Source organism: Manacus vitellinus, unplaced genomic scaffold (genome assembly GCF_001715985.3).
Source record: "Manacus vitellinus isolate BGI_N305 unplaced genomic scaffold, ASM171598v3 scaffold_14_pilon, whole genome shotgun sequence".
NCBI classification, from domain to species: domain Eukaryota; kingdom Metazoa; phylum Chordata; class Aves; order Passeriformes; family Pipridae; genus Manacus; species Manacus vitellinus.
In genome coordinates, this window is record NW_021939063.1 from 13,973,582 (window position 1) to 13,986,792 (window position 13,211).

General features: G+C 36.7%; 1 protein-coding gene across 6 annotated transcripts in view; it reads right to left on the reverse strand.

Annotated features, from left to right (window-relative positions):
- The window catches only part of CACNA2D3 (calcium voltage-gated channel auxiliary subunit alpha2delta 3), a 403,064-nt gene that overhangs the window by 309,035 nt on the left and 80,818 nt on the right, over nt 1–13,211 (reverse strand). For all 6 annotated transcript variants that reach the window (XR_001920141.3, XM_018068538.3, XM_018068539.3 and 3 more), the window contains one exon: nt 2,335–2,451. Coding sequence is in view for 5 of the 6 variants with exons in the window: in XM_018068538.3 (XP_017924027.1) it covers nt 2,335–2,451 (117 nt within the window). In the remaining variant the exon portion in view is untranslated. The remainder of the gene's footprint in view (nt 1–2,334; nt 2,452–13,211) is intronic.

The window sequence follows — 13,211 nt, forward strand, 5'->3', positions numbered from 1 at the left end:
CACAGATTGTTATATCTGCTAGAACCCAAAGAAGTACATTGCTTAAAATGTTTTATCTAAAAAGTATTTTAGATTAAACCATGGATATTGATGACTACATGAAGCTAATACAATCAGTATTGTAGGGTAACAATTTGGGCTAACTGTGGAACATGTTTTCTGAGCCCTTGGATTTGAACCCTCACGATGGTGACATCATTATTTTAGGGCTGAGAGAGATTTGTAGGGTACTTTTCATTCCGTATTTACCCCAATATATCCAACATACTACTCTGAACTCTATGTTTCAGTGCTCTTGCACAAGTTTCCATCAAAAGCTTATATCAAAATTGTATTATTTTAGAGGCAAGATGATCAGGTTGCAGAGTGGAGCAGAGATCTTAGGTCCATAGGAGTGTTGTAACTCCTATCTCCCCACCCCAGATTTGAAGGGAAGATTAGTTATGATATACCACAGATGAAACTCCTGTAAAACCTGCACCCTACCAAAGGTTTTTGTACTTCTCAGGATGTAAAACACAAAACACTACTTACTACCAGAACATAACAGGTCACTCACTACAGCTCTAGCAACAAAGATGGACCACTTTATGTAATTATGCAAAAATTAATTGCTCTATTGGAAAGTACACTGAACAGATCGTTTCTTAAAAGAAGTGACCCTGTCCAAACCAAGCTTTCAGCTTCCTTTCCAAAGACAGAAACCTTCCCAAGAAGGCTCTGGATTTCAGTTACTTTTTCCAGCACTAAAATCCATTCATTCAATATTATACACATGGTTTAACTTCACAGAATTTGGGCCCATTTTTACTCAGAGCATGGTGGCCTATATTGATCCTACATTTTTTTCCTCCTTAGCTAAACATACCATCTGTTTGAAGAGACCACACCTGTTCTAAACATTTGTTAGGAAGCTCTAATTGAGACACAAACTGCTCTTCCCCACCAACACTCCTCGCTCATGGAATTCTATTCCCTCACCAGCAAGTGTGCAGCTCGCTGGTCACTTCTTGCTCCAAATAAGTGCAGCTCCAAGAATGACTTTTTTTTCAAATTGTTATGATCTCAGGGGAGCAGTTTTCTCTGCTAAGGAACAAGGAAAACAGTTCCCCCTGAGTCAATATTCTGCAGGCTTCTGGAAGCTGTTGCACACATATTAAAGTGTAGTTTTTCCTCTGAAAAACAGACTGTAAAAATAGCATTGTGGGGTTCCATGTTTATTGTCTTTCTCTGCTTCCCTGCCAAGCGCGCTCCGTTTTACAAGCTGAAATATGTTTTACTTCACTGTCAGCCCAGAAAATTCAACCTCTAAAATGTAGCCAAATCCCTTCCTCCCTTTTGCACCATAACAAATACTACAAGACTGAAGGCAAAATTGTGTCTACAGTTACACAAATGGAATCCCTGTCCTCGGGTGATGCTTTCGGCTCTGCGGTTGAGACACAAATACCTTCAACTCAATTGAGCAGACAAGCCTGGCTGAAATGGAATAGCTGCTGGTAAACAGCATCACCAGAATGTCCTGTTAGTTTGCTGATACAGGTGATGTAACAGGAACTACTGTTCCAGGCAGTCACCTCCATTTCCAGAAAAGAATAATGCAAAATGAAAACTACGACAGGAAGATCAGTTATTCCTTAGGACCTGCAAGTTAAGACGAGCTCCTGTTTGATATAGTAAAACATAGAAGTCAGAATTTTTTCTCTTTCTTATGGTAAATCTAACAGCCATGAAAGCTACTGCAAAGGCAGGATCAGAATGGAGATTTTAGAAAAAAAAACAACAAACCAACCAAACAAATACACAAAAACTTACAGATGTACAGAAAGCTGTCTAGTTACTTAAGGATCACTATTAAGTTGCCTGTAGAGTGATGTAGTACTTACCACAATTAAAGGAATTTTGTATTTAGTTCCATTTGAAGTCTTTGCTTGTTTTTCTTGATTTGAACTAAAGGCCAGTTATTGAACTCAGATATTTCCCTGCAATACTATTTTTGTAAGAGTGAGCAGTGAAATTAAGTCTGCTTTGGTTGGATATTTTGAAATCTAACATTTTAATGCACAACCGTATGTAGTTATGTTTTACTGCACACAAATGATACCTTACAAACTCATATCAGAAATTGGTAGTCCAAACTCCCTTACATTTATCCACTGAAGGTATAAATAATTTATATCTATTCTCTTGAACGCTGATCCTAAAATACTTCTGAATGCTTTTGCATTTCCACTTCAGCACCTTCAATTGCTAGTACAGCCTTCAGAGCAAAACCTAAATTATATACTTAGTTTTACATCACAGAAGGAAATAGTAGGTTGATCTGCTGCTTACCCGTACAGCTTCAGACTTCTTATGAAACATTTCTTCCATATTCTTTGCTAACTTTTTCACAAGCTGGAGGCCATCAATTTCTTCTATTGCAACATCCTTCTCATATTCTTTGTATTTCTGGAAAAAGAAAAAAAAATAGGGAAAAGTTATTCACAGGGAACCAGCTGAAATTCTGACAACTAATTATTAGTTTCATATTACACTTTTACTGACATTCTTCATTTATGTGACATTTATTGGTGTGATAGCAGACTGCCTTGTGCCAAGATGCCACTGCAGGAAGAGAACAACTGGATTGGAACCAGAACTCCATTTAAAAAATTAATAAAAATATTTATCTCGTGCACTGCAGGAAAATGGCAATTCCCCTTCACAACATTTAAATTACACCTCCCCCCAACTAAACAACAGCCAAAAAAAGTAGCCAAAAATACATGTATCCCATCCAAGAACCATTTCAAACCAGTGATATGCTTGGCAATCCACTGAGTCTTAGCAACCTAGAATCATCATCCTCCTCCTCCTAAGCAGAACTTCCTGTAGACATCTATTCCACAAGCTGCATACGATGCTTACATTATAAATACATACACTAGAAGCTTGTCAAGACACTTCCATGCAAAGAAAACCCTAAACAAGTCACAGGAACGTGAGTCTTCATCCCAACACAAGTATAAAAACATCCTTTATGCACTACGGATGAGCATCACCGTGCGGTCTCGTGTCGCCATGTGAATCTCTCTCAGAATGCCTAGGCACTAAAAATATATTCCAAACTATTTTTATCTTCTATTTTCTGCATATCAAAATTTTTTCTTTATCAATGTTTATAAGGGAGCTTGTAAGAATGAATTATTTTCATCTTCTTTCCCGTGTCATTCCAGTATAGCCCCTACTCTAAGAACAGATGCCTTTCAGTCCAGTTGTGGTTTGCTCATCTCCTTCTAAAACATGTATGATTATGTTGAACTAATCACTGCCCATTTCCAAATCCTCAACCTCTTCACAACCTGTACCTCCATGACACTGCAAGGAAGAAGAAAGGCATACCTGGCTTTTGCCAGTTTTATCCCTGTGTGGCAAAAATACCTTCCAAACCCTTAGGACAACCCACAGTACGGTATTTGAGTTAATAAAATGAAATGGTATTATTCAAAAGATTTATCACTAAAATTCACCTACAGAATTACAATTATCTCCTTGTATAACTCCAGAGAGAGAATGAAGAATAGGACAATCAAAAACAGTGGTTCAAAGTGCCTGAATGAACATTAACATGATCAAAACAGTGAATAAGTCATGACCAGTCATGTCCTGGCTGGTGATGGAAAAAAGGATTCTATTTTAGGAGAACATTGTGCCCATTTCTTCCAACAAAACTAATTTTCAAGATAGAATGACACTTTGGACTTGCTTTAAAATTTATACCTCTCTGTGAAAACTTGTGTGAATATTTTAATAATGAAACAATATTTGATAAAACATAATTTGCAGACAATTCCAAAATAAAGTTAAAAATACAAAGCTGTCAGTAAATATTTAGGGCAATAAAATTTTTACAATCCACAATTTCAGTAATAATTTCATTTTTCCACACTGTTTCCTGTGATGAGTCTCTAGTCTGAGACTTTGATAGCAGCCTAAGCAACCTAAGAAACCTCAAGCAGGCCACTTGTGTTTTGGTCCCTTGGGGAAGGAGGGGAGATTTGGTTTTTTCCCCCCTTCTTGGTTGGCACTTAGATATCACAAGCAGAGTTCTGATTTTAACTCTGCAAGTCCATTTATGCCATTGCTTGAGATAAGAGTGGTTTCTCTACAATAGAAAAATATATTTTTATTATTTACTGGAGCAAATACAAGAACACAGTAGACAGAGAGGTAAATATTATTATAACAAATACTGTGATAAATTGTAGTAAATGATCAGTAAATTGAAAACATTGCCAGGTAATTAATGATGTCAAAGTCTGTCCACATCCCACAGGATTTGAAGCTTTGGAGAATTTAAAACAAATGAAGTACAAATTTGAATCACTTATTTCCAGCTGCACAGATCCTGTTCAACATCTCACCTTCTGATAAAAATAGTTTCCTTTAGACTTGACCTTTGAGTTCTTAGAAAGCATTCTAAAATGCATCACTGGAAGAGATTGCTTTCAGGTCATCAGATTTATTGATTTAAGCTTTGCCATCAAGCGAAGAAAACCAGGCAATTATTCACTGGGTTTGTGAGAAAACTGAATGGTACAGTTGAAGTCCACAAAATTTTCGAGACGCACAAAATCCTACCACGTACTCTGTTAGGTTCTTGTGAGAGCATATTAAAAAGCCACACTTCTCAATTTTGATTAACTGGTGCTTTTGAAAATTAAAAATAACTTGTACTCAAAATAGATGTGAATGATTTCTTAACTGATAATTTTTGATTTTATCATTATGCTTGCTCATAGTACATAAATTCTTTTTTTGCTAATTTAAAAGCTAATGTTCCAACATAAAAGAAGAAACAGAAGATATTATTTAAGATCTATTTGAAAAGACCACACATCTTGCATGGTGCCTGTCTAGTCAGTTGTTGGAAACCTTCAAGAACATTCGCAACCAACTAGGAGTGGTTACTTGATCTGCAAGACCCTGCTAACCAAGAGGTTTACATCACAAGAGGTTTGCATAATATGTATTTTACAGTCACATAAAAACAATTCTACTATTTTTTCAGGCATCAGTGAAAGGTCTCAAAACAGGAGAAATTACATGGTTGGAAAAAGCACCAGCTGTTTTTACTGTCCTTGTGCTCCAGCAATTGTGTCTGGAAGGAAGAGGTGCCAGCCTAAACTGTGCCTGTGCAGTTCCTCTTAGCACTCACTCTGCATGATGCTGGGAATTTAGATTCAATCTAGAAAGTAGTTGTTTTTATAACAACTGCCAATGCAAGAAACCTGAATCACACAAGATAGTGAAAAAACCAGAACCACAATAAAACCATAACAAAGGCCATTATTGATAATGGATTCTCTTCCTTTCACTGCAGAGGCTCTCAGATCTCCAGCTCTCATCATTTCCCTACCACTAAATTTTTACATATTAAATTTGGGGTTAATATAAATAAACTAAAACAGCAAAGTCCCTTTGAAATAAGTTTGAATTAGTTTTTAAATGAAATTATTTCATTGTAAGGTAATCTTGAGAAAGCAGCACTGTGCCACTATGGCTCCAAGTAAACAAAATGCTATCATGGAGTGGTGAAAAAAAAACCAGTTACTGAGCCAGGCTCCCCTTTATACTCCAGACTTGCCAACTACCTTTAGTGCTGCTGCTCTGAAGGGCTATTCCAAGCAATGTCTTAAACTGACATTTCCCTTCACTGTAAAAATTATGAAGCTGATGATAAAGCTTTTGTTTTAATTTTAAAATTAAAAAAATTAAACCCTCATTTTTTTTCAGTATTTCATAATTTTATTCCGTTAAGGGATACTGAAAAGTTCTCATCATTTGCAACTTAGGCAGTAATACATGTGCACTGTTATTAAAGGGAGAGAAAACAACTATCACTTCACTATAAATAACTGACCTGCATAAAAAAAAGTGCATGAAAAATTAGAGTCATAGTTGGATCTTTTCTTTTGATAAGTGGATTTCCAATTGTCTAGAAGATTGAGCAGATACAACTTCTGATTTGCTCCATTATAAAAAAAAAAAAAAAACAACTTGAAATGCTGATTCTTTCTGCTTGCAAAAATCAGCATTTGGTAAGAAATTCTCCAGAGAGACAGGAACATTTATCATTTAAGAAAGCACACAAAAAATACATTATTTCTTCAGTATCTGTTTTGCCAGATCATTTCACATAAACACCGGGGAAAGACAGACAGTATTTCACTGTCAGAACTCTTAATGTTTTTCATGAGTTTAGGTGTGGGTTTTTTTCTCTTGCTTAATAAATGGTCATCTAGAAATAACAAACCAGAAAGCAACCTATACAAAACTGGGGTCAGGAGCCTTTAACGCAATCCAAGTATTTGGCACTGAAACAACAACAAACACACAAACCCCCAACAAAAAGTGCAAATGCACAAACAAAAAACCCAAACAAAACCCCACAACAAACAAAAACTCCACCAAAACCCAAACAAACAAAATCAAAATAAAGCTAAACCACACCAAAACCTCCATAGTTTGAGTGACTAAGGCAGGAAAAGTACACTCAAAGCAAGATTGTCAGCTACAGCTGGAATGTTTTCTCCTTGTCTTTACTCCAGAGAAACATTATCTTTGTGTTCCAACTTGTAGCTACTTCTATCAAGTCTTATCAAAATCAAGATATTTGCCCTTGTGTTGTATATAAAAATATTTCAAGTTACTTACAAGTGTGTAAACAGTCCTTAGTCTCAGTCTTTCAACAAGGCTCTGGGTGCTTTGTACATCTGCAGAACACTACACCCATTTATGATGAAAACAATTCCCACTCCCTGGGATTTTCAGAGCCAGTAAATACCACTACCATCCTGATTAAAGAAAGGAATTCAACAGGAATCTTGTATTAATACTATAAAAGTAAACTCTCTGGTTGCATATTTGGAATGGATATATGCCTCTGAGGTGCATTCATAGCTATAGTTGTACTTACTTTACAAATGCTGCTGTTTGAGAGGTTTTGTCACAGACATGTTAAATCTATATATGCATACATACATTTTGTTTTACAATGAAAAAGCAGAACCGTCATGCAAATGAAAGATCAAATATCCAATCTATCCATTGTTTCCATGACAAAAATAAATGTATGTTTACTCCATGCCATTTCCAAAAAACCGCTTGCAGATGTTGAAGTCTCAACATTGCAAAATGTAAAATGAGATCACAGAAACATACACTTTTGATTAAATCACCAACTTTTGATTTCAACTAATATCTGTGGCCCAGTAGAAGGGCTGTGCTAGGCAGTGATGGAACAGTTTAAACTTGCTTCAGACACTGCCATGGGATCCTAAGAGTGAATCCCTTCAGAGGGCAAGTGCTGGTCTGAAGGGTCACAGGAATTAATGGGCTTATTAGAACTATTTGAATTCTGTATTTGAGATTTCCTGACAACCAAATGTAATCAATGAAAGACTCTGCAAAGCTGCTAAAAGCTCACAGATAATACAATTTGCAGCTCTTAATGTTGTTTCTTTAGTTACAGAGTCAAAAGTTAAGTCAGGGTTCTGAATTAGTTCATTGTTTACCACTAAACCCATTAATTTCATCACCTGTGTTGACATTCCTAACCAAAGTTGCCTTGAATTTTTAGGTAGAGTTCTTCTAGATTGTAGGGATCAGAAGGTTATTATACTACATTTCTATGCATAAAGAAACTTTTTTTCTTTCACTAATCTATTCCTGATCACAATGTAACATTAAAGCCCATTCATTTCTCTCTGCTCTTCTTATTGTATAATGATTTTTACATGTAAGTTTTTATCATAAATGCACAAAACTTAAAATAAATGTTATTAATCCAGGGTGCTTTAAAAACACCTACTCCTCTTTACACACTATATAGGTTTTGGTTTTTGGGCTTTTTCAGTTATAAAGCCCAAACCCTGCAATATACATGGAGCAAACCGAAAATGTAGTCTCATTAGTTGCTGCCTTACCCAATTAACAGTTCTGCTGAAATTAAAGGCTCTGTGCACAGAGCAGGGGCTTTAGCAAAATGTGGCTTTGAGCTTCTGAAGCAACACAATCCAGAAAACCTCTCACAGCGTTTTATAAGGTGATATTATTTTAAAACAATATCCACGTTCGAACTGATGGAACAAAACCACTGAACCTTCAGACCTTACGTGGCACGAGCTCTTACAGGGCTCCACCACACTGGCACACGCCCCTTTGGCACGTGAGGGAGGGCAGAGTAATTCCCAACAGAAGATTTAAAATCATACAGCACAGCCTCCAACTGCTTCACTAGCAGTGAGGGGTCGCTAACCATGCGTGCACCGCCGGAATAAACCCGACTGGAAGCCAAACAAAAAGCCGTCTCCGGAATGACGTGAGCGTGTGAGTGGGAATCTGAGCTCTTCCACTGAGCAGAAGGGTACTCAGATGGCACTACCACAGCAGAGATATCAAATACAGATGGTGTACTCCTCTGATAGACTCATCTGTGAATCTCTTATTCATAAAAGATTTTGTATTTTCCCATTATCACACTGACCCTATGGTGGAGTGGTTTTATTAAACTAGAGTGGCACTGTTATATTGTTATCTGGCCCTCCTGACTCTAAAATGCATTCATTCAATGAAGCAGCTTTAGGGTCATAAAAAAATAAACAACTGTAAGATATTTTTTTAAATTTTGTTGTTGAACAAAATTATTTTAATTCAAAGCTCGTATATAATTTTTCATCCACAAATCTTCAAAGACATTATAAAGGACATATCTGTCATTATCTCCACATATACGAGGATATTGGACTACACAGAAATTCAGTGACATGCCCAATGTCACACAACAGTTCGGAAATACAAAGAGAAAAAGCTCCCTTGGTTATTCTTCAAGTGCCCTGCCCAATAAACCACAGTCAACTTTGTTAACTTCAGCTTGATCTGCATGGAAAGATGAGTCACAACAGCACACTTCTCTTCACCTTGACATTAGAGAACTCCTCAGTAATTGGGAGTTTGTGTTACACCACATTACACACTCCTATTAACCTTTACTGAACCTCTTTGTGTTGATGAAATCCATCAGCAATGACCAGTGTGATGGCACACTCATTTTCTGCAGAGGAATTTTCACTCACTTCATCAAATGACCCCAAGGAGCTCTACATTAGCCTGTCACATTTGACTCTTGCTACACACGGGTATCTGAGGGCCTTCTGTTGCCTCAAACTCCAGTTTAGTTACTTCACAAAATGCAAAATAGTGAAATATTTGTTGCATACTACTTTACTGTGATTAGCTAGTCAAAGCTGTACCTGGTATATTATAGGCAAAGATCAGCTGTCCTGGGAAATTTGTTATCATCAGCAGACTTGACAAGGATAGTTACTGCTTTCCTTGCAAAATAATTTACACATTAAAATCACTGCAAGGGCACTATATCCCCAGCATATTAAATCTTTACCAAGATATTAACTTCCGACCTTTTTTTTACCTCATTGCTATATGCAGGTGCTACAAAACCAAATGCATTAAAGCAGTAAGATTAATGCAGTATTGTAATTTTTACTTGAAGCAGCTAATAAGTCTCTGCCAAAAAACCAAAACAACACCAAACAAAAAACATAATATTCACTACAAGTAACACTCTAGTCAGGCAATCTAAATCCAAGCAGTCAAACAGGAATACATTCCCATCTTTCCCTTTAACAGAGTTGCTCTGGTCAGCGCTCACCAGAGGAATGACACATATTTGAGAAGGTTTGCCTGGCTGCTGCCTCCAGCACCCAGTGGCAAAGGCCAAGGGGACTTCAGACTCATTTTACAGGAGTGTCAGCTCACCAGCTTTCCTGAATATGAATATGAACTCAATCATATTGAAAACAGTTGAAAAAGCAAGTTATTGTCCTGCAGTTTCTTTTTAGATATCAGAAACATCTTCACAGGGCAGCATGGATGTTTTAAGAACAAATTAACAAAGGCTATTAACAACTGCTTTAGAAATATATTTCACAGAAGCTATCTATGTAATTACACATACCTTTGCTTTTATTTCAGAAAAAAAACACAAAGCCCTCTTTTAAGCTGAAAAAGAACATTCTGGAACTCCTTTTTCCATAAAGATGTCCTTGAAAACTCACTCCAGTATTTCACATAAACTGCTTTACATGAGGAACAAGACACCCATTGATATAAATCTGCAGAATTAAAATATGACCCGGAACACACGTTCACCCAACGCAAAACCATCGCTCTATTTTCAGGTGAAAGCAAGTATAGTAGAAGCAGGTACAACTAATCTGCTCCTCACAAAACACGGAAGAAATGTGAGAATGCAGTCCTTTCATCCTGGATAGCTATTCTAGGCCACTGAAGATTCAGAAGTAGGGAACCTGACAACTTACTATCTTCAGCAATTCTCGGAGGGATGAGATAGTACAACATTTTCTCTTGTACACGAAACTGCATTAGTCTTCTCTGAAAGCCTTTATGGCTACCGGAAACAAGAACAACCAAAAGAGACAGCTTGCTTTGTGCTGTAAGATCACAGGGTACATCCACAAACTAATTCTTTCAATCAGACTTTCTTGATAATGTTCTTTTTTTCATTATCCTCCTTTTATCACTGCGTGCCTCTCTCCCTCCTTATTGTTCCACCTCTGCAGACCAATGCTTGCCTTACACCCAGTTGTTGCTCTGGGTTTCAGTATTTCTATCTACTTTTACTAGACAATGCTTATTTTCCATCTCAGAAAAATTATCTTTGTCTTCCCACCTTCCATGGTTGCCACTGAATTAGCAATAAAATAAAATGAGCAACAAAGCAAGCTAGAAAGCTTTCTGCAGAAAAAGAATTAAGTGCCTTCCAAGACAAACCTTTGCTTGGCAGTATCCATGTCTTGTGACAAGATTCAAAAGCACTGCTCATTTAGAACAGTTCATGGTTTTTGTTCCTCAGGAAAAGAAATGCAATCTCATCTCCTTGGGAGACCAATTTAATTTTGCAATGTTCTCTATCACTAACATTCATCTGCGCAGACACTACCTCTAAACCTTTGCCCTCTGCATTAGGTGGGACCTTCAACATTAACTCTTAAATGGGCTTTATTTCATTGTTTGTCACTATCAAGGACATGGCATTGACCCCTGATGTACTGTCTCATCATTGCACTTTTCTGTATGCACCTGATAAGAGCATTTATATTGATTTAGGGGTTTAGATAAGTATCAGAATATTACGTACCAAAGGGGACTCAAAAGAATGAGAAAAAGCATAACATCTGAATATCTGAACTCAGGCACCTAAATTTAGGCTCCAAACTCTTCATTTCATCACTGAACATGAAAAAATAATTTGTTTTCAAAATCTCAGTCACATCAAAGAGAGCAATGTCAGAATATTCTCAACATCTCTGAAAATCAGACCACCTGCACATGGTCTGAGTGCAGATGTCTTGAGAAGAATTCAGCAGGCTAACTATAAAAAAAACCAAAAAGATTTGGAAACCAAATTATAGCATTTGGCAGTGCCTGGAAGTGTGAAAACACATTTGTGGCTTTGCCACACAGCTAATGCTTTTCATTTCTATATGGGATTTCCAGTCACTTATAAAACTTCACAAGAAACAGTATAGGATGACCAGCCTTTCTGTACCTTTAGGGAGAGTAGTATATTCATCGTGAATTCTTTCAAAGCCTCATAAAACAAACCAGCAAACACACAAGGAAAAACAAGGGGTTAAAGTTTGACTGCCAAACCACACTTAATCCAATATTTAATAACTGCCTTTGAAAGACTGTAATATGATATAAACTAATGCCCTGCATGGCAGAACTTGCTCAGATCTTTTCTCTTTGGGTCACTTAGCTATGTTGTACATGTTCTTCGATTGGCATCTGAAGTACTGATGTGCTTTTCTCCCCCACAGTTTTTTCTCTCTCACACTTTGAAAAAATTAAGCTTGAAATCTAGTTAAGGAAAAGCCCTGTGCATCAAAATCACAGCCAGAGCTCTGTTTGTAGCTCTTGCTTTGGTTTGGGGGTTTTTTTGTTTGTTGGTTTGGTTTTGTTGGGGTTTTTGTATCATATGCCCATGCTATACCATACACAGGTATTACTGAACATCACTGCAAAGAGTAAATAAACAGATTGAGCAATTTAAAATTTTGCAGAGAGGACTGAAGTCTAGCAGCCTCAATCTCTGTCCTTATTTCCCCCTGAAACTGAAAATCCAAGTCATTTTTATTAAGCTCCCTAATGATATCACCTTCATCAAAACCTATGTCAAAAATTAATCAGATTCAGACCCTCTGTTAGAAATTCGTATAGTTTTGTATAGTCCTGTCTTTTTTTCCTCTCTCAAAAAAAACCCAACAAACTAAACAACAAAATAAGTTGGCTACCATGCCAAGATAGATTTATTTTTGTGTATTTACATGTCAGTATTTGATCAGATTGGAAACATTTCAACAAATCATCAATTTAGTGCTGTTTTTGAAAAACGAAAAATCTTTTGCCCAAATTAAATCTGAATCAAATTTATTTCCAGTTAAAGTGCAGGGCACACTCTTTTTTTCTATGTGCAGTTGGCTGTAGCAAATGTACATAAACCTGGAGATGCTTAATCAGCTTTTTTTGATTCTCAAAGGACCAGAAAGTTTTTTGTAATTTAAGAATTCACTACATTAACAACAGAGTTCATCTCTCAAAAAAAACCAAAAGCATATCACATATAGCACTAGCATAGGTCATGGTCATAGTGTATAGCAATGAACTACTCAACTCCAGAGTCTATAATAGAATGCATAAACTAATATATTTATCAGAAAAAGTCCAGAGCTTTGGCACTAGAAAGGACCCAGCAACAGCTTTGTTTTGCTTGGTCAATAAACCACTCTTAATGATAATGTATCTATGAATTAAAGATGCATCAATCTGCATAGCAGAGAATAGAGGCCATGAATAACAGCCAAATCAATACTATGAAGTCGTAAAGAATACAGTGTGCTCTCCTTCAGGCTAATGGTAATTAATTTACTTTTGCTCCCTTCACACATGAGAGGAAGCAAGTAGAAGAACACGTTAATCACATAGAAGTTGTTAATTAGAAAAAGAACACATACTGTTATCTCCTTACTGTATCTTTTCTGTTCATATGCTTCGAGTACTGCAAAAAATGTGACTTTATTTGCACATATTCAGAGAAAGCAGCTTGTGTTTTGGGAGCATTT